A 22,098-nucleotide genomic window follows, 5' to 3' on the forward strand; every position below is an offset into this window, starting at 1 on the left:
ACAGCCTTCACTACTGCTTCTGTGCAAGTGAAACATGGGGTCATCTCACGTAATAACCAGCCTATAACGAAGGGATGAAGAGAGGATTCAGGAACTTCATGCGAATCAAATGCTTTTATTTTTAAGCCTTAACTTTTTTTACTAAACAGCAAAGAGGAAATTAAAAACTTAAATGCCATTTTTAATTCAGCCTATTATCTTAAATTAATTGGTTCAGTAGACTGAAGACAATTACCATTTGATAACCTCTGCTCAATGAGTTGGTCACCTCTGTCTAGTGCTTAGCCACAGTGTCATCTTAAGGACATTCTTAGAGAGAAAAGGCAAACAAATATTCAACCTGAAATTATGAAATGGATCCTGAAGAGTGGATTTCTGAGGTACTGGTGGGATAGTGTGAAAAGTCAATGATGTTTCTATACCTGAACTCTAGGTTTGAAGGAGGATTCAGTCTTCAGGATTATTCTTGCATCGACACTGCATTTGTTTTTTTTTAAAGAAGATCAGCTTTACTTTGAAATCCCACAGGACATATCAGTGGGTCAAATTCACATCATCCAAGTCAACAGCATTACTTTTTCAGACGTCCTTTCAAGGTATGGCGTGGAAAATACTTGGTTGCGTGGCAGGAATTGCAAGACCACATACGTCTTTTAGCACAAAACTTTCAGTGATCATAGCACTTCAGTTCACACATACCTCAAAGTAAATGAGCAGTCAGTGATGCTTAAAAGGGCTCCTCATGCACTCAAAAGTTATTTATGCACTTGAGCACTTCATCAAATGGGTCACAAAAGCAAAATTAACTTATTTCTTCCACTTTAAATTCTTCATTTACCAATTTATCATAAACATATGCAAATAAGACATTTAATTTACAGAACAGTCATACGTTTTCTCCTACAAGGCAGATGAAGGAGTAAGAGAAACAATCCTAGTAGTATTTCCATTTTGGAACCACTAGAGACATTAAGATATGATGTTGAAAGGATCCTCTACATGTAAACAGACTGTGAGGAGAAAAACAACATAAAGCATTTTGACAACACAAATCATCAAATGACGTTTGAGTCAGACATTAACATTTAAGTGATACTATTCTGTTTCCAACTGATACGGAGTATTTTGCAAACACCCAGCGTACTGCACCTTTGACCTGTCCGGGGTTTCCATCAGAGGCAAACCTTTTCCACCCTCATTTCGTTCCTGATGGACCACCTGGGTGCAGTCACTGATGCTAACCGTGATTGGGCTTGACTTTAGCTCAGCTGCTGCACTTAGCAATCTGTCTCTTTGCAGTAACACTGGTGAGCACAAGGACCAGAAAAATTCCATAAAGCTAAAGTATCATCTCTCTAGAATACACTCATTTCAGAAAAAAAAAAAAAAATATTGAAAAACACAACCAATACTAGTGTGCATCTAGTCCTATCCCTCCCCATCCCAAGCTGATATTCTTTGGGTTTGGAAAGTTCCACCTTTTGTAGATTCCTTCCAACAACCCAGCATCTCCCATTAAAAAGGAAAATAAAAAAAAGCAAAACCAGTTTTCCCAAATTTCCCAAAGCAAAAACAATTCTTCCATGGTTTTTTTTTTCTGATCACCAAGGTAGTGAAACACCTTGTATTATCTAGATATTTTAGGTGGTCTTCTGTTTGCCTTTCCCACAATCCTCCATTAGTTTGCATGACAAAAAATTCTAAAACTCCACAACAGTCACACACTAATTTAATGACCTCATTGTGCTCCATTTATTGTACTAAAATTTGCTGATAATGATTAAAGTATGTTGTCACAGGAAGTAAAACAAAACAAATTTTAAAAATATTGATTCAATCCCTTTTTCCTTCTGTTCACTAAAATAAGCTTTCAACACAGTCTCAGATTTTTAAAACTGATAAATAATTATAAAAAATAAAGTTTTATGGCATGATTGTTACTTGCAGAAAGCACTAAAATAACAGTTATGAATGTTAATGATGAAAAGGAAAAAGACTTGTACGCCTTCACTACATTAGTTTTATCAGAATTATAGTTTTGATACACATAAAACCGATGGTTAGAAAACGAGTTTGTGACTTTTTCACTTGTGAGTTGTTGCATTTCTCTGGGGAGACAATGTCTTTGAGCCCCAAAGTGAAGTTATTGAAGAGGGTATCTCTAAATGGGTAAGAGATAAACAAGCAAATATAAAATTGGGAATGCTACATTTAAAAGAAAACCACTAAAATATTTGAGGAAGAGAGGAAAGAATTGTGTCTACTCTTCCTTTTCTTTCACCTCATGCCCAACAGCACTTTGATGCAGGTGTGCTCCTCTGTAATGCCCAAAGACAATTCAGAATTTGGATGTGCATGCAATGCTTGCACGAGAGCATACACACTAACTGCAGCAGGTGCTTTGTTTATATTGTTAAATATAAAAAATATCAAAATACCAATATGCTAAATATCAAAACATATTCTACACAAGGTACAACACTCCCAAGTTAATACTATGATAATACACTATACAAAATAATATGATTATTTCATCCTAATGTCTCCGTGTACTTATGATTACGATAATTGGTCTATCAATAGTTTTTGCATAGCATTTTTCTTGAAACGCTGCTTTCTACTGTTTTGCATTCTGAAGTTATATTAAATTATTAATGCAAGATGCATCTTTATGCATGGTTTGTCATTTCTTAAATTTACTTCACCTAAGCTGTCAAATCTAGTAAAAATATTACTCATCCTAACCAATGGTAAAATAATGTAACACATAAATAAACTACCAGTCAAAATTTCAAATAAGAAAGGCTACAAGTTCTACTAACGCAAGATTGCTCATCTCAAACACATGAGGATTTAGCTTTTTAAAAAATGTTAGAGCTAGGTTAACCAAGGCATATAAAGGTAAAGTCACTGAGAACAGATTCAAGGCTGGGTGAACAGCCTGAGTCAAATTTGAAACCAGGATCCGCACAGTGCCTTTTCATGTATTTAATTTTTTTATATAAACACATGGGGCAAAAGATCTCTTTAGACACAGTTCCAGAAACAATTTCCTGAATGTGGTTCTGCATAGCAGAGTAAACTCTCCTAGAACTTGCAGAAAATCTATGTTACTGAAAATTTTAGTAACAAAAGCCAACCAATTTCCTACAGTATTTCTTCAGTATATTATGGTTAGATGTAAGACTATGACTCTACAAAAAGGCATTATGTTTGTTGTTGCAGTAACTGGAGATAAACAGAGTAGACCTGGTATTGTAAATATGCAATAACCTAAAAACTAATTGGATTTTTTCTTTTCCTGCTGTATGCCACCACCATTAATCCTGGTAAGCGGAGATGTAGCTCTACTACAGTTTCAATATTATATTTCCTGTATTAGGAAAACATAAATTTTGAAAGCCTATAAACTAGTCTAATATAAAACACGTAAGTCTATATATATTTGCTTAAACTCAACCATGTAGCATACAAATATATATGGGCGCATTTGAATTTGCTTAAACTTGTCCAGTTAAACTAAGTCAACACGTATTCTAACATAAATTCTTCCATTATAAACATTTTAAAATATAACTTTTCTTGAATGAGATTAAATATTCTGTGAACCTTTGCAATACACTTCCAGTTAAACTAAGTCAACACGTATTCTAACATAAATTCTTCCATTATAAACATTTTAATAAAATATAATTGAAGAATGAGATTAAATATTCTGTGAACCTTTGCAAAACACTGCAAGTCTACAACCCTGTCGAAACAATAATTATAAATGGAAATTTGGTACCTGCACTGTTTTAAACTAACGTTAGCTGACATGGGGACAGAAGGGAAACAGTATCAAAGCACAGAGCTCAATCTTTGTGTTTGTTTTAAATACCTAATTAGGAATGTAAACATCTTAGATTATATTAGCATTTGCACCACTGTATTTCCACAAGGTTCATTACTCTAATTATACAATTAAAATAAACTCAGCTACATGTGTTAACATTTCAGTTCTCAGTATAAATTACAACCAATGATAAAACTAGAAATAAACAGTGAATGTTTTATTGACATCTAAATTGCCTGAGTTAGTCTGGGTAGTTCTTTGAAATTGTGAACTCCCCACATGCCATACAGCTGTATGGAAATGATGATAATTTGTCTTAATAAAAACTGACAGTGTAAATACTATGAGAGTAATAAAAATATTACATTGAGCATCTAGAATATGATTTGGCCATCACCGCCCATTGTACATACACACTGAAGTTATTTACCTATTACCTGCAAGCTAACTGTAATATAATCAAATCAGACAGAAGAGAAAATAACCAATTTAGATGTTTATGTAAAGTCACTAACATGAAAAGGCAAAAACTAGATTAAGGGGCAAAAATAAGGATTGATTGAAAAGCCGATGTGTAGCGGTTTCATGCAATGAAAGATCTCTGAGAAGTTCTACAGGAACATAAACACGGTATAAATTTCCTGAGATTCGGAGGTTAGAGTAGGCAAATTAGCTTGTTTGTTCAAGTTAAATTATCGTGGCTGATCAATGCTAAATTGGACATAAACTCCTTAGCACAACATTGACGTCACGGCGCTACTGCGGAGCCATTAAAATAACTTTATCAGCTTTCATGCCTGAAGTCCGGAACCAATTTCCAATCTTTGGTAACTACTCCTCAGCTTTTCAGCTTGAATAATACTTCAAATTAAGTTTATATAACTTTTTAAAGGCTGAGAACAGACAAAGAAAGCCTTGAATTCAGCTAAAAGAGTGAGGGAATGCTACATTCACACCACAGGGAATCTTTTCCCAATGCGTAAGTTTTTGAAAACCACAGCTACCTTTGAGACTTAAAGTTGGAAATGCAGTAGAGGAATAAATGGAGATGCAGATAACACCTACCTCCTAGATGATCCAATGTAATGAATACAATCATTAGAGAAGCACCTTGAAGGCAGTATTAAGGACTCTCAGTATAGACAATGGCCATTAGATATTACTTTAGTTTTCTTTGTATCTTGAGTAAAAGACTAAAACTTCTACAGTGAAATATGAGGTGATTTATAAACTCTAGAAAATGAAGGGCACTTCCACTAAAAGCAAAAAAAAACCCAAAACTACAGATCAGAAAAACATATAAACAATTTTCTAGTACGGGGATTGTGTATACATCAATGCCTACCTTCATTTGAGGTTTTTAAATTTTCAATAAAATCTGTTAAATTTGTCATTTAAACTGACAAAAAGCAATAAAATTCAGTCTTTTCCCCATTCTTCTGAGACTTCCTTAATATTTTTAAGACATTTAGGATATATAACATAAAAACAGAGATTAAATATTTTTAGCTGCCAGGTTTTAGCTGTACGGTTTATCATGGATTTTGTGGCATACTTCAATAGGCAGAAAAGCTGGCAGAGCCCTACATACTGCTCTGCTTCAAAGTAATGTGTCTAATACTTATTAATGGATGTTCTTTATGGGGTTTTCAGATGAATATCCCAATCCTTTTCTGTTCTGTTTTATCACAGTAGTCTTGGGACTATGGGACTATAACTTCCATATCATTATTCACAGAGATTTCCGATATTATCTCATATATTCCTTGTGTCAGTTGAATCTCCTTCCAAAGACAGACATGGCAGGATTTCGGAAGAGCAGCTAGGGTATAGAGCTTGAGAAGATTTCAAAGACTCTTAAAAGTAGAAAAAGCCATATGATGGTAAATTATGCTATAATTACTACTACGCTTGCAGAGAACTCGATGCAACCCCATTTATGCATCAACATAACATCCCCCATCAGCCAGGATGGCTCAAATGCTATTCTTAAGGGACTGAGTGCTTGCTCTCCTCTCTGAGCACCTAATAAGAAACAAGGATTGGCGCTAAAGGCAATTTTGCACAGATTTAGAATTTTCTTTCCTTTTATGCTTTCCTCTCATTCATTTCCTCTTTCCTCTACTCTTATCTAAACACTTTGCTGTTCACTTTCTATTCTGTCCTTCTTTCTGCTTTCGTTTTCATGCTTCCTATTCTGCTTAGCACTGCATCTATGCCATTGCAAAAATGTGCAAGCAGGTTTTGCAAACAAAAAGTTTATCTTGAAAAACTTCACAACCATGAAGTGATGAATATCATCCTCCCTTTTGATAAGGTGAACAAACTCTGTTATCCAAAGCATATGATCAAAAGGCCAATAAAGGACTGATAAACTTCTAGAGGTAAAAACAGAAGGATAATAAGGAAACATATCCATAGAAGAAAGTTTGACCACGTCTGTATGAATCAATAGTACTTTTCCCAGAGAATTATGGAGAGATTTTTTTTTTTTTCCCGTTAAAAAAAAGTCTCAGTTTTACTAGGAACAGAAATAATTAGTAGCATCTATATAGACAAGGCAGAGATTTTTACACATTTTCTTCAAGATCAAAAGCCAATATTGAAGACAGATTCTTACTCCAAACTCAAACCCTCAAAAGACCATGAAAAAGCCAAATATTTCCTCAATATAAATAAAGGACATAGTTATGGCATATAATTTTTAGAGGTTTGGGGTGTTTGCTTTGAGGGAGGGAGGATTTTTGATGGGAGAAGGCCCCTGCTTATTGCATAGGGGAAGAAAGGGAGAATTGAATTAGTATGTTTCTACACTTTTTCACTTTTTTAAATTATTGATTTAATAACCATTGCCTATTGAGTAACATTTGCAAAAGCAAAAGAAAGGAACTGGAAGAAAATTGAAAACACAGCATAACTGGAATTGAACACCAAGCAAATATAAAACAACAGTGGGCCAATGGACTAAGCTACCTGATACATCAGATCTTTTACTTTTGGACATCCCTCAAAGTCTTTACTGAGTCTTGTGTTTGGTTTTGTATATTTAGGTTTCTACTGAGCAGATCCCCTGCTCAAGTAAGTTAGTTCACTGCAGCACGGAGCATTATGCTTTACAGCCAGAAGAGGAACAAAGAGCAGCCATGTGCTAGAGTGAGAAACAAGTAGGCAGAAGAGGATTCCTGCCAAGTATCTGCTCTCCCTCTGAATCTAGCAAAAGGAGAACCAAGTGTATCTTATCTGCTCAAAAGAGCTGGGGGGACCAGGAGAAGAAAAAAAAAAGAGGAAACCAAAAACCCCCACCAAGTGCTCCAAAACTGAAGTTGGGTGCATTTCTTTCCCTGCCCACACTGCAGGCTGCAGGCAGCTGGAGAAAATGTCTTTGTTCTCACTGAAAACGTGTAGAGGTGTGGGCACAGCTGACAGTAAAGCAGCAGTACAACACGAGTGCTTATAATCAATACCAAGCAATGAACTCTACTTTTCTTCCACTACAATGCAGAGAGCATGGGAGAAACGTTTTGGAAATATCCGAGGTCCTCTCCAACTCTGCTCCTCTGCACTTTCAAGACATGGACCCAAGTATCTCCCTTCTCCAGCAGATTATTTTTGGGGGGGGTCAAAAAAACTCAGACAGCAATTGCACGTACCATCCATTTTTCAATGAGAGGAGTTCTAATATTAGGAAGAAGTAGATAAATTTTAATATAAAAATTATTTGCCTTGTAACAGAATTTGATTTTCAAGTATGTCTTGATTCTAAACATCTGCATTTAAAATTGGCTTTCCTGTAATAAAACTTTACCATATAATCCCAAACTCAGGACAAAAAAAGAATTTAAAGTTCTTCGTAGCTCTTGACATAGCTAGCGTCCTTAAAAAAAGTGAGATATTTTATTTCTGTGTTTACGGCTTCCTCATTTTACATGTTACCATTATGTATAAACAGTTTAAGCTTCACCTCAGACTTGACAACCACACTAACAGCCTGGAAGTGAATTTTACTTGAGTTAAAATTCTTATTCAAAATGTCAAAATATAAATTTCTAACATCAATTTTATTAAATAAGTACTTAGTAAGTAGCCAACATTCTTAAACCGGTCTTTTTCTTGGCCTTCACACTGTCTAAATCCCAGATAACTGTGTGAAAATTTCAACCATTTCCAACTTTAGGGGATTTACTTGTGACCTTACTTTTGAAGTATCATTCACTCATGCCCTTTCCATCCCCACGCTGCATTTACTAAATTTCAGATCATGAATAGAAGAATTTACCACATTACAGAAGTTTGTTCTTAATACTTGTAGTCCTCAGAAAAAGTAGCCTTAAATTAAAAAAAAATTACATTTTCTCATTAATACATGTCTGTATGGCAATGAAAGCATTGGGTTTAAAGTAACTATGGCAAATAAAACTCATACTGTGTTTAAAATCTTGTGAAGGTATTTGGTATAGAAGGAAAAATACATTTATCATCTCTGAAAATAGGTTGATATTAATTTTTGAGAGATATATATAGCAAGTTAGTTTTGCTCTAAACTGAAATTGGTGCTGGGTCAACAGACATGTGAGAACATAATACCCCTACCTGTGTAATCAAAGATTACTTTTTCAAAAATGTATTTGTTCCCCTTTTCCCTAAAGATGGAAAATACAGTGTATACTTAGAACATGCATCACCAAAATAAAATTTGCTTATATACCTGAAGAATTATCATTTTTTCAACATACCTAAAAGCTTCAAATCCACCACTAATTACCACAAAAGTTAAGCTATTTTTCTGAGACTATGTTAATGACCCTAAATGCTAAAACTCTACTTTAGCAAAGTAAGCATTAGAGATGATGCATTCTGTTTATTAATATAATCCCCCAAACGATATCTTTAATGTAAATTACTTTCTTTACTTTTTTTTTTTTTTAATCATTCAAACCTCAGGAGTTCCAGCTTGTCATATAACTAAAATGGGTTCACCTTCCCCAAAACCAGAACATTTCAACTGGTTTTGCTACTTCATTTTAACCCCAACAGATGGGTCGACACTAAATATCAAAAGCGTGATGATTGTTTTCTCTTCCACTAGGATGCCTCTGGTTTAGACTCCTGCTGTTATTTTGGAACTTGTGGCTCTAAACAGTCAGCAAGGAAATGTTGCATAAATATCCACCTGAACTAAAGCAGCAGATTATAATTTTTAAGAGTCCAAAAGGAAACGTCCTTATAATTCAATTTCCCATGAGATCACAACAGAACCTCTATTAAAGCCCCGCAGTTCTAACTCATTTTAAGCAGTGCCTTTCCATTATAGAGTCCATTCCAAGTACAGTCAGTAAACTTGCATTTCTTCCGGTCAGTGAGACTGCCTTTTGAAAAACATACAATATTCTACAGAAGGCAAAGGTACACAATACAAAAATTAACACAACTAAGATAAAACACAGCAAGTTATGTTTCAATTAAAATCCTACACGATACATTACCTTCCACCTCGGGCACTGAAAGGCACTACATGGATTCCCAAAGGCCCGCCGTCGTTGGAGACTTCTACGAGCTTTACCATATCACTGTGAGACAATGACGAATGAGGGAATATGAACATGTACCGTGAAGGAACCAAAAAACCCCATACAAACATACACAGAAAAATAAAATCATTCCAGAAATCAAGTCATGGTGATGAAAGCACTGTTGAATACTACGTACCTGAAGATTAATCTGATGGCATGAAAAGAGATCAATCATCAAAAACAGTTAAATTAATAAAACAAACAAAAATCAAAGAATTTTTTTGTAAACTTAGTTTGCTATATAAAAATAGGTATCATCATTGCATGCATGTTGGTTTTATTTCTTCCTTATTCTAAAGTTAAATGTAAAGTAAACTGTTCTGACTGCCAAGCAGAAAACCTTAAATACCACATACAATTTTTCCTCAAAAGCCTAAAAGCTGATCATAGCACTAGCATGCTTTATTTTTTATCTTAGGGAGAGCCCACTCTAAGCCTTAACATTAGCTTTTACACAACTACCCCTTAATCAAATGAGGATTATTAAATTTTTAGTTGATTAAATTCTTACAGTTTTGAAACTCATGAATTTGTTTTATTGTAATTCCGTGTCTTTTACTGGAAGTTTGCTGTATCTATATGTCCCTACTAGGCAAAGTTTCCAAAGTAAGATTTAACTAGAACATTCAAAACCAACCAGACGTCCTCCTGAAGCAACTATGCATCTAGTTTTCAATTATACTTTTTGCTGTAGAGAGGGGAAAAGTGAAAGAGGAAAGTACAGGTTCAGAAAGAGACATGCAAAAACTCTAGAAATAGATTTGGACCAAATCTACTGATGCATTTGAAATATGCCCACATCTGGAAGGGTGGAATATAGCCCATAAACCATAAAGAGTTATAAATACCCAAATGAGAAAATAATACACGAAGGCCAAACTTCTCAGTAAATCTGGAAGTGAGAGATCTGAACGAAAGCCACAATTCTAAATTTGTGGCTTATGCCTCTCTCTAGTATTACATACTTCTTCCATATTTCCTGGCACTACATATATACACACAGATCTTTGAAAAGCTTGTTTTTCATAAGCGTACAAATCAAATTTAATCTAGAAATGGAGCAAAGAGCAAGACCAATGCCCTATGATAGCAGTAAAAGATTTTCTACTTTCTTCAATAAGCTCTTGATCATATGGTGGCCCATCATGAAAGCTTGCCGCGCTTAATCTGGATTCTGAGAATAACCAGACCACATATTGTTAGGAAGTCAACAAAAATCCTGCGTTACAGCTTGTTTTATATTTCTTCTACATTAAATTTTTTTAATATATTTTTAAGGTAGCCTTTACATTTGTTGTATGCCTCAATTTGTGTCTGATTTTTTTAACTCATTTTTTAAACACCACAAATGGAAGGTCTCTATCCCTGTTGCCACAGTTTAGCTCAAGAAAGTATTGCAAAAATAGGAGAGCTGAGAGACGTCAGCCAAAAACGTGGTATTCTTCAGACCTGGACCAATGTTTTAAGACTGATGGCATTACAGCATTTGGTAACATTCCCTGTCTCAGTTTCTGTATAGGCTAACTTGTTCTACTGCTTGAGTCAGTTAACCTTCCTTTTTTCCAAAATACACACTTAAGGTCTAAGCACTCATTTTTCTTACACTTTTTCTTCAAAAAAATCCATCCCAAATTCAAATGCTAAACTCTGTAAAACGGAAAACAAAATTAAATGATCCCTTCCTAAGACAGATTGTTTCAATTTTGGTTCCTGATTTTCTCAGAAGTTTGGGCCAACTACTTCAAACAAACATACAAAGAAGTATGATATCAAAACAGAAAAGAATGAAGTAGCTTATGATGAGAAGTCAATAGGTTGCTTAAAAGCAACACCAAGAAGCATTAAATTTGACAGAAGTTCTGCAAACTCTATTTAGCAAACAGCATTTGGAATTTACAATGTAACAGATTTTGTAAATGGAACAGAGTAAAACTCAGCATGTATTGCCTAATAGATGTCACCATGATATTTATCTAACATTTAAACCCTCTGCACCTAATTCATAATTTAATCCAGAAATAATAGGAGCAGAAAATTTATTTTTATTTAAAATTTAAGTTTAACCAATTTAAAAGGTTTAAATTAAGGGTAGAAGGCATATATTCTCATTAATTCCATAGTGAGGTATGAATCAGCTCTTTGCAATGAAATGCAAAAGGTCAAGCTTGCTGTATCTCGTGATGAAATAAAATATCCTTTATTGAGTTTTTTAAAATTAGGAAGAGCTTCCCAGTCCTAAACAACATCAGTTTTGATCCATTCACAAAGTACGAGGTTTTTGACCACACAACTTACGTGACCCCCATGCATATCTTCCCAGTAGACTGTGAACTGGTGACAGGAATTAAGATTTTCCCTTTTGAAATTTTCGCCTGTTGATCTATTTGTGCTAGCACTGACCCTATTCCTTCTGTCAAGTTTTCAGAGTTCCATCAAATAAGCATCTTCTTTGAGGCAGAAAATCTACTATAGCATCAGCACTTATAAATGTCAACTTTCCAATGCTCATCTTTAACACAGACTTTTTAAACTGTTTAAAATCTCCTTTAAAAAGGTCCATGAAGCAAATTGTTTAAAACCAAAATGACACATAACCTAAAAAGGACTGCCCCACTTTCTCAAGAGCAGTATCACTCATATTATTCTGAGTTTTTTGCTAGTCTATGTTCAGTTTCAAGACTCATCGTTAAAACAATGTGTTCTGCCAGTAACTTACTCCAAGGAAAAATTGGTAGCATTCTCCAAACCAGTGTCTGCATGTCCAACAGGCTCAACTCTGCTGTTGTCGTCCTCTGTTTGATCTTCATCCTAGATATTAAAAAAAAGAGAAAAAAAAATCATTTAAGTCTAGGTTTAATAGGTTAATTCAATTTAATAATGCCATTTTACCATTTTCAGATTATTGGGGTTACCACATGTGCAGTGGAAACATGTGCTTCCACAACTACAAAAATCTTTTCTGTTGCTGTCTGAAACTGTTGTAAATTGTTTTTTGTCACTTTATGCATTTTTGTAATGATATTTATAGTTTAGTCAGTTTTATATCATAATTTTACTACAGTTATAAAAGCCACGCTACAGAAGCTATCACAGACAGCATTTTTTTAAAAGGTCAACAAGTAAAAGCACAAAAGCAGCTGACGGTCAGCGGTGTTTGGGCAAACTCCTCCCGAGCTCTCTCTGGGCAGGTTACTGGGGACTCGACTGAACACACAAGGCAGCTCACTGAGGCTCATTTGCAAAGAGTTAAAAACAGTATAAGAAAATGCAGCTTGTATAATTCCATAAAGTACCAAGACCTCTTTAAACATTTTATCACGGGCCTTTATTAATAGCATGCCAGAAAGGCTGACATCAAAGAGTTACGTGAGGCTCTAATGCTAACCAATTGATTTTATTTTTAATTTGACTTTCCAAAAAGTACATACATTATTCACCAGATGTATAATTTTAATGTCAAAGTTGTGAATGCTGTACTTTCAAATTTAGATCAAGGTAATTCAAGGACTACCAGTAAGAAGATCTAAAACCATTCTTATACCTGTGTTACTCATTAGAAGCTTATGCTTTCAATTACCCGTGTGACCAAACAGAAAATATTATAAAGTGTGAACAGTAGGTTTCAAACACGCACTGAGATTCTAGAGCCAGAGCCATCAGGTCAGTAAAATAATAAGTGATAGGTTATGAGTTTAGCACACAGAGTCAGACAACATATTAAATTATTGAAGAGATATTAAAGGCAGGCAGAGGCAGTTGGTAATGTCCAATTGACCTTTCCACTGAGAATCTGCAAAAGCAGGAGGCTGGATGCATCAGGCTTCCATGGGCTGTGGATATGCCTTGTGTATCCTGGATAGCAGCGCGCTGCATGAAGCAAAGCTACTTGAAGATTGATGATCCTGTGTTTTGAGAGGCTTTAATATGCACTTCTTCATCATCTATCACTGTTAAGCACTAGGCAAGTAATACATTTCAAAGGTTAACCAGCATCTTGAACCTGCCTAGAACTGCATTATGAATGTAAACAAGAACTCAAAATAAAATATTTTCCATGTAGTAAAAGTTGCTTATAAACCCAATAAAAAGGATAATCCATATAATTCATAAATATGACATAAGATAGTGTTTACATTTCTATATTTACTGATTTCAGCTGAAGTTCTATATGTACCTCTGCAAAAAGTTTAAAAATAAATAAATATTCAAATCTCCATCACAATTCTAACATTACACGCAAAAAGGTGGAAAATCAGAACATTCAGAGTTGTTTCACTTTAAAAAGAAGTGTTCCACCTTGTTTCATACAGCATCTTGCAGATCACTATTGCCATGGGTTTCCTGTTTTGAAGTTAGGGACACTGGTGACTGTAGAAAACTACGTAAGTATTTATATTGCACTGAAGCTATTATCTGCAAGTCTAAAATCAGAGTTGCTGATGAAACACAATTTTGAATCTCAGCTATGATAAAAGGTCATCACAAATGAATGTGACTTTCTTAATACAATGTTTTTGGCAATTTTCCATGTGTGGTCTTTTCAAGCAAACATACGATAAGTATATACACATGTAAGAAGAGACTGAAATAACATCCTACCTATTAGTAGATATGCCTCTGCTAACAAACACGTCTGGCTTTATGCTGTGTCATTTTAGCACACATCTATGTATGTACAATGTAAGCATCATTCATCTAGTACCACTTGGATCCTACACTTTACCATCTTTCAGCCCCACAAGTTTTTCCCTTCACTAGTTTAAAGTATAGTCCGTAAACAAAACTCCCCTTGCCCACTCAGTCTTTGCAGCAGTCCCTTCGGACTTGCTCTTGATAGACCCACTTTCAGTGCCCTCCTGGGATACAGCCCGCCGTGCAAGACTCGAGCTAAATCCTTGTGGAAATCCTTCTTTCCACCACTTCCCAGCTCTGATAGTATCTTTGCTCTCCTTCCCAGAGCCTCCTAATGTCAGCTCACACTTAAGCCTCTCCACTTGTTGCACATCCCGGAGTTTTCTTTCTTTTCTGTCCCACCTGGTGGTCCAGAGGTTTATTCTTTCAAGGGAAGGAGCATCCCCCTGCTTGACCCCGAGCGCAGCCAGGATGAAGGCCACAGCCAACTTACCTGCCTCCTGCCTATACCGTATCCTTTAATATTAGGATATAACACATCAGAAATTGCAAACCAAAAGCTATGTAAAACAGATGCTATCTGGCACCATCACATCTACTTTTTGTGCCTTTTGTATGGAGAATTATAAACACAGCAAGTTTTGGAACCAGACTCACTGTCAGTTATCCAAGCAATTAAGAAACAGCAGCTCCCACACGCCTGTGTCTGGCTTTTCCAGGACAGCAGACAGATTTGTATCAAAAACATGCATGTGCCTGTAAATAGGTGCTTAGGGGAGGAATCACAACCCTAATGAGAGCACTATTGCCATAATCAACAGATGTATGATGTATCCTTTTAAAAATCTTTAATATTACAGTAATCAGGCTCTCTTTTCTTCTCAAAATAACACAGATTTTGATTTACATTGAAGTGAACGGAGAGAAAAATTGGACACCTGCAGAGGGATTTGACTTAAAATTCTGATTTACTAAGAAAAGTAACTAGCTGTGAAAATCTCTGCATCAAGCAATTATTTCTTTATTTGGAAAGTAGTTTTCTTCTGAAAGGCAAATTCCACCTGGATGTGCTATCACGAGGTAAAATGAGGAAAAGGACATTTAGAAGAGCAAGAAAGCTTCCAAGAACCTAGAGGGATATTATTGCAGATATTTCTCAGAAATAACTGATTTGAGCAAACTCCCAAACTTGTAAGGTTTCTTTTCTCTCTATAAAAACACCGATTCCTGCTATATCAAAAGATACAGGTTTTAACGTACAGCCACTAAAGACTGAATGGTATTTTTTTCCAAAATAGAAATAGAGTAATTAAAAGATCTTTTCATTTTTACAGCACAGAGGAAAATTTAAAGCACCTCTTCCAATGTACTTCTACATATCCTGACATGTTCAGTGTAAAATTCCCCCAATTCCCTTTTGCTGAGATGACTCAGCCAGGGCTTCTCACCCGGGCCTCGCTGTGCCACCGGACACGGATGTAACTTTCCATAAAGCATCCATGCCATCTGCCATGTATTTAGGCTACTAATACAGAGATTAAACAATATAATGACAACTTTGAACAATGGCATCAAACAGAAAGGAAACTTCTTGAAATCTGTTTTAGTTAGTTTAAGAGAACTAGGGATTTCAAAGAGTTATTCTTACTTTTAAATGGATCTGTACAAAATTCCTGTCTTGTAAGTTAATTTTGTGCAGAGGTACACAGTAGCAGATTGTTGCAAAAATTTTTAAAAAATTGTCATTGTTCTAAAGATAAAAAAAAATTCATTATTGTTCTAAGTTCTGTAATAAAATTAATGACTCAAAACCTGAAAAAATTATGTTAACTGCTCAAAATGGACTATTAGTGCTAGCACTTCTGCCTATAAAAAGGTCCATTTCACAGTCCACCTGCACAGCGTTAATGAAATACATATGAAAAGTTGCCAATTTTTTTGTATTTTTGAAGAAAGTTTCCCTATCGCTCTTAGGATTACAAAATACTCAGAGTTAAGAAATGTTAGCAGTACACTTGCCAACAGAACCTTATTCAATATATATGAGCCCAGATAGTCCCTTTAACTACATTTTCTGAGATTATTTCTGAGTGAAGACTGCCTTGTGTCATTTCCAAAGCTCAAAACCAGCCATGCCTTTCCTTTCTCACTGGACATTTTATCTTTCATTACCGAAATATCAGCTCCCGCGTCTGATTAATCCACAGCCTACTGTGGATTACTACTACTGGTAGTCTACTACTACCAGTCACTACTTCATCTTCAAAGAAGCACTTTCCCACTCATCTCTGCTGTTCAATACACTTCTAATGAACTCCCCCAAATCGTAAGCAGAACTTCTTCACATTCCCTCATCTTTTGACGATTACCTGCAGAAAACTCAATAGCAGCCAGGGAGTCTGAATAAAGTTAGTGCAGTCACTTAAATTCCTACGTTTCATTTGTGCAGTCTTTATTTCTAGGCGCCTGGTCTGAGAAAGTGCCGATTACAATCTACTTCAGCCAGACACAATGGGAAATGGGCTCCGAGGGCATGTAAGGGTTATGTATAAATCTGTCTTCTCTGAACACTTAATCCCATCTCTCAAATTCAATAGCAATGTCTCCATTCTACCAATAACTGAAAAAAATGGCAGTAAAGGTGTTTGGCTTGGGTGTTGGGTTTTTTTCAGTTCAGAGGGATATAATAATTATTTCATTATTGTTCAGAAAGTGATTGGGTATTTTAGTGATAATGGTTGCATGAAAGAGAGTAACTCTGCTTTCAAATGACTTGAACACTCTATGGCAAGGCCTGCTACTCTGACCAACACAAGAGAAAAAAACTGATGAGTCACTTATTGTGTAAACAGCAACTGTGTTGTGCACTGAGTAAATCCAAATTAACATTAAAGAAAGGGAAGCTGTAAGTAAAGTTTATCGTAATACATGTGTGCATGGAGCTGTGCTAAGGTTTCACCACCGACCTCCCTTCTGCCCATTTTCCTCATTCACTTCTACAACCTGCAGTGTTAAATTCATTCCACTTGTGTCTCTACCTGCACCTCCAACACCAACTAGGCTCCCTTTCCCACACCTGTGCCTTCCTGCCCTGACTTTGCTGTTAACCTACACTCAATTTAGAGAGCTTAATACTCCACCTTGTCTGAGTGCCGGGAAGGGGATTATGGAAAGCCAAAACACCCAGGGTACCAGTGCTCAGCATCTGCGCCCGGCCCCATCCCGCAGCAAGCACAAGCCGGCATCACAGCCGGCTCAGCCCCACCGCAGAGCCCTCACCCGAGAAAGCACGCTCAGCCATTCTGAGATTTAATGTATCCAGTGAAAAGAGAAAGTCTGGGAAATTTAGCTGTAAACTATAGTAAATCTGCTTGCATTGTACACAATCAAATTTTTTTCTGACTTGTGAAGTTGTTAACTGAACAAGAGATCCAGCCTCAGCAGAAAAGACGGGCTGACATAGGTACACAAGAGCTATTCAAAGGAACCCTCTTTTAAAACATAATTAAACCTGTTTTGTATTTTTACTAGTCTGCAGAGTAACTGCAGCGAAGTACTTTCGCACGGGGTGGATGTTCTCATACAACACTTTCAGCATTTTTACTAGCATTAGCAACATAAAGCGGGGTCTTGAAATGGCAAGCAATTGCAACTGTCATGGTAAACAGGCAGAGTGACCAGCGTGAGCAACATATGATAAATGATGTCATGTATGATAAATGATGTACATGTTTATATGTATAATAAAAAGTCATACACCCTTCTGCAAACGAAAGCCTGTCAATACACAGCCTCTGTGTTTTGGAAGAAGAATTCAAGCTTGTTTGGTTTATAGCATTTAATTTTTTTAAATTTTAGTATAGTGAGTGAAAGTACTGTAAATACCAAACAGAAAGGAACAGTATATAACGTCCAACAGGTGCTTTAGATTTTACTGTAGAGTAGGACACATTATCAATAACAAAAAGCTCCTGAAAGACTGTGCACCAGTAATTTTTTCCCCAGGCAGGACACAACAAAAGTAATACTTGTGTTATTAAAACATACCCTTCCCTTCATCTTTCCCTTTTTATTCTCTTGCACTTCTCTGTAATGATTATGGAAGAAGAGACCGTATTTGCTATTAGTCTCCTGGCAGCCGTGTTTTATAAATGTTTATTTGGTCCTTGTAACATAAAGTAGGTTCTCTCTCTCTGTATGATCAGACTTGATAGAAAACAGCTCCTAAGGGACCTATTTTCCTGTGTCTTAACTAGCACAAATATACCAGCATCAGGCTTTTGTGCTAATGTTCTCACTTCTTGATTAACCGGCCAAATCTCCAGAGAATGGCAATTTTCAATCAAATCTGAAAAGCAGTTACAAAGATCACATGGGGAAAAAACAAAAGTTATTGAATAAAAAAATAGGGTTTCTCCCTCTTGAACACATACAAATGCACAAATAATTAGGTGAGAGTTTTGTGTAATCCACATCAGTCCTATACTAGGTGCACTGCTATTATCAGTAATCCAGGGAGAGAGGAACCTTACATTAAATCATCATCCACTTAAACAAAAAAAACCACACAAAAAATCAAATCTTTTATGTATATATATATGAGTTAATATTCTCCTTACATCCCAGTCATCCCTATGTTATTCACATCCTTGTGCAGGATGGTCATCCCCCAATTGGAAATGGCAATATTTATACAGTTTCTATATGCCTCACTACTCTAAAATGAAATTTGCCTTGCTTAGTCAAATCAGTGAATAGACATCATATAGACACCGAGGAGCACAGAATGGAAGGGATTTCCCAGGTCTCTGATGAATATCAAATTCATCCCCTGCTATCACAGACAATCATCTCTTATTTCCCATTTAATAAACTGATCAAGCTGAGCCTTAAAACTGGTTGGCTTCATAATGGCACTATTTCTGTTGTGAAGTGCCTTGAAAGGAAATGTTTTTACAGATTTAGAGGGAGATGTATTTGATTTCCCATTGTCCAAAAAGCAGAACACCAGATAGCCAATGAATATAATTTGATACAACCTTCCTTTGACAAACCTATATGACACTTTGTTCAGTTTTGACTAACTACCATTTTTTCATGCCTAATGACTCTTCTTAAAACATATATTAAAAGCCTTGTAATACTAATAAAAACTGAGCAAGCCCTATACTGTCTCAATTATTTTGTAGCATATATTAATTTAGAGGTTTACTGAAGTCCATAGTCTTTAGGGGCTCAACAACCTGTAATATGTCACTGAAATCGCACACATACATTCTGTAATAATTTGGTGGCACACACCTCTATCGCACAGCTAGCCAGGCTAACGGCAGGAGCACAACACAAATACTGCTCGGCCATTTAACTGAGCTTCCACTAAAAAAGCTTTTTACTAGAAGATGCTGCAGTTAATTCTTTTTTACAGTAGGCACTGCAGACAGGACTGAAAAGTGCAAGAGCCTTTTAAGAGTTTTAGTAAGTTAGACAAAAGGTTTTCTTGCTAGTGAATTTCACTTGAGACATTTTGCCGGTTCTGCTTCTTTACAGTAACGAAGATCTTAGACATGACCTTACAGTGGTAGCTTGCCAACAAACAGCATGAAATGCATTAAAACTCAAAGGGTTTTTTTGTTGTTGATCGAACATGCTTGTTAATTAATGTAGCCGAATGGTCTATGCCTACCAGCAGAGAAAGAATACTGAGGAAAATAAAAAGAAAAAAAAGAAAAAAAATTGCAAATAAGCAACTCAGCAATCCCGTAGAAGGGAAACGGCACAAAATGGGATCTGATAGAGAAAGAAAACCATACTAACGTCTAAAGGAACACTGATTCTCAAGCATTTCACAATGTGCATTATAATCATATTTCATAGACTGTATTCGTTGTTTGAGTGAAAACTACAAGATTTGTTTTCCCCAGACTGAGGGCATCCCACTCCAGACCGTTTCAGTGACTTCTCCAGGACTACTGACAGTCCAAGGTGGGAGGCAGAGGGAGGAGGTGTGCTGTAAACTGATAGCTACTGTAACAGATCCATACATCAAGGTTCCTCTACAGATGGCAAATATCAAATGGATAACAAAAATATGTAGCTGTTCCCACCAGATCACATTTAAGGGACATTTTAAAGAAGACTCAAGTGTTATTGTAGGACAAGAACTATTTCATGGTCAGCCATTTTGCAACAGCTCTAAGTCCACAAATAATATGCATCACCGTAATACAGCATATTAGAAAATAGTATAATGATAATAATTCAGTGCCCTAAATTTCTGCTCATTGACAAATGGGTAAACTGTTGCCAAATTGAACCTGATAACACCTTGATGATCTATTTCTTATATCAAAGAGAGACTTAAGATAAAGACAATATTGGGTCCCTTCTTAATTCCTACACTGACTTGCTATACAATAGTGGCAAAAATCACTTAAAAGTGCATTTCTCTATTAATATGTTGGGGATAATACTTCATGTTTGCCAAGACAAATAAAGATAAGACTCTTGAATACGACACTTTGAAAAGCAGTAGTATTAAAATGTATCTTAATTGTCTCAGCAGCAGCTTAGGATGCTGAGCCACGAAACGCCTCTTCTTGCTCAAAGATACCAGACGAGTTTTACCTCTTCCTCTTCTTATCACATGGTAACGATTGCAGCCCATAACCTATTTTTTAAGCATTTTATTAGATGCAAAGTATCTGAAGGATTACAAAACTCAAGACATTTCATCACGTAAGGAATTTGTGAGACAGTTCACTTACAGAGCGACTCATAAACAAAACCAACCACAGCTAACGGGAATAGCTAGAAAAGGTTAGGCATGACCAGACAGGGCATCCCAGTGCTAACAGTGCCGCCTGTTGGGGAGTCCACTAAAATGAGTTTTTAAAAAGCAATGTGATGATAGAAAGTCAACTAGAAGATTAGATGCAACAAGAAAGTACTAACCTCTCATGTGCTAAATATTTGAAATAGCATGGACACTTTCAGTATTAACCAAAGCATCTAAAGAGCTTTCTGAAGATCTGATCAATAACAAATTATAGATGTGTCCATTGTATTACAAACAGAAGTACTTATCTCAGAGACCCATGTACAACTGTATCAAATTACCTCAAATTGATTGTTGCCTTAAAAATAAAATGGGTTCATTTTGTGTAACTGCCTAGTTACAGTTTGTATTCTGCTTTCTGTTTTTCCTCAGGATCCAAAACATATCTGTTTCACAGGCGAAAGTCTATGTTCTTTGTTTGTTTTAAATAAGGCTTATCTGCAGACTATTTCCATGTTCAAATCTCTGAAATTTTATACTCTTGTCATATGATTCACAGACTGACATATAGACCACCAGGATCTGCCAGTCTAAAACAAGTATTAGGGTCCATATTAAATACAGATTCAAAGTCATACTTTGATGTCAGAATCATGGGAAATATTTTTAATGGAAATAGTTATCAGCTTTATTTGAAACGAGGCTACAATTATAGGTCAATGTATAATCAAATTCTCCTGCAAAGTTTAGCCCAAAGGCCAGGCCTGGTTTTGTGCAGGCTCTTTTATCATTTACCTTGAATAATGCAGGAATTACCTCAATTACAGAGACATCCCCACATGGTGAGCCAACATGAGTGTGGCACTTGCCACACTTCTGGTTGATGACTTCATATACCATTTATTTTCCCTTTCATCATGTTAACTGATACATACATATGCGTCTATATGCCACCACCCCCCCCGGTTAACTCATATAATACCTACATATATTGAGAAAATTGCCCCTGCATTGGTAGAAGATGCTTTACTTGAATTATTTCACAACAGGAGTGATTTTTACAAAATGAAGTCGTTTTCTTGAAGAACTTGAGTTCTTCCTACTCCACAATTCCAGGATATACAGATCTGGGATTTCAGGACCAGCAAAGAACAAAAAACTAACTTTCATTTTATATGGAGAAGTTGATGTTCATGGAAGGAAAAAAAAACCCCACAATATACTTCTAACATGGAGCGTTACTATGGCATCCAGGAAATATATATATATATATATATATATATGCT

General features: G+C 35.9%; 1 protein-coding gene across 1 annotated transcript in view; it reads right to left on the minus strand.

Moving 5' to 3' along the window:
* The window catches only part of PARD3 (par-3 family cell polarity regulator), a 428,182-nt gene that overhangs the window by 214,711 nt on the left and 191,373 nt on the right, over window positions 1-22,098 (minus strand). The window contains exons 5-6 of the mRNA XM_019471891.1: window positions 12,122-12,213; window positions 9,319-9,402 (exon numbers count right to left, since the gene is read on the minus strand). Coding sequence (XP_019327436.1) covers window positions 9,319-9,402; window positions 12,122-12,213 — 176 coding nt within the window. The remainder of the gene's footprint in view (window positions 1-9,318; window positions 9,403-12,121; window positions 12,214-22,098) is intronic.

Source organism: Aptenodytes forsteri, unplaced genomic scaffold, assembly GCF_000699145.1.
Source record: "Aptenodytes forsteri isolate BGI_AS27 unplaced genomic scaffold, ASM69914v1 Scaffold257, whole genome shotgun sequence".
Classification (NCBI taxonomy): domain Eukaryota; kingdom Metazoa; phylum Chordata; class Aves; order Sphenisciformes; family Spheniscidae; genus Aptenodytes; species Aptenodytes forsteri.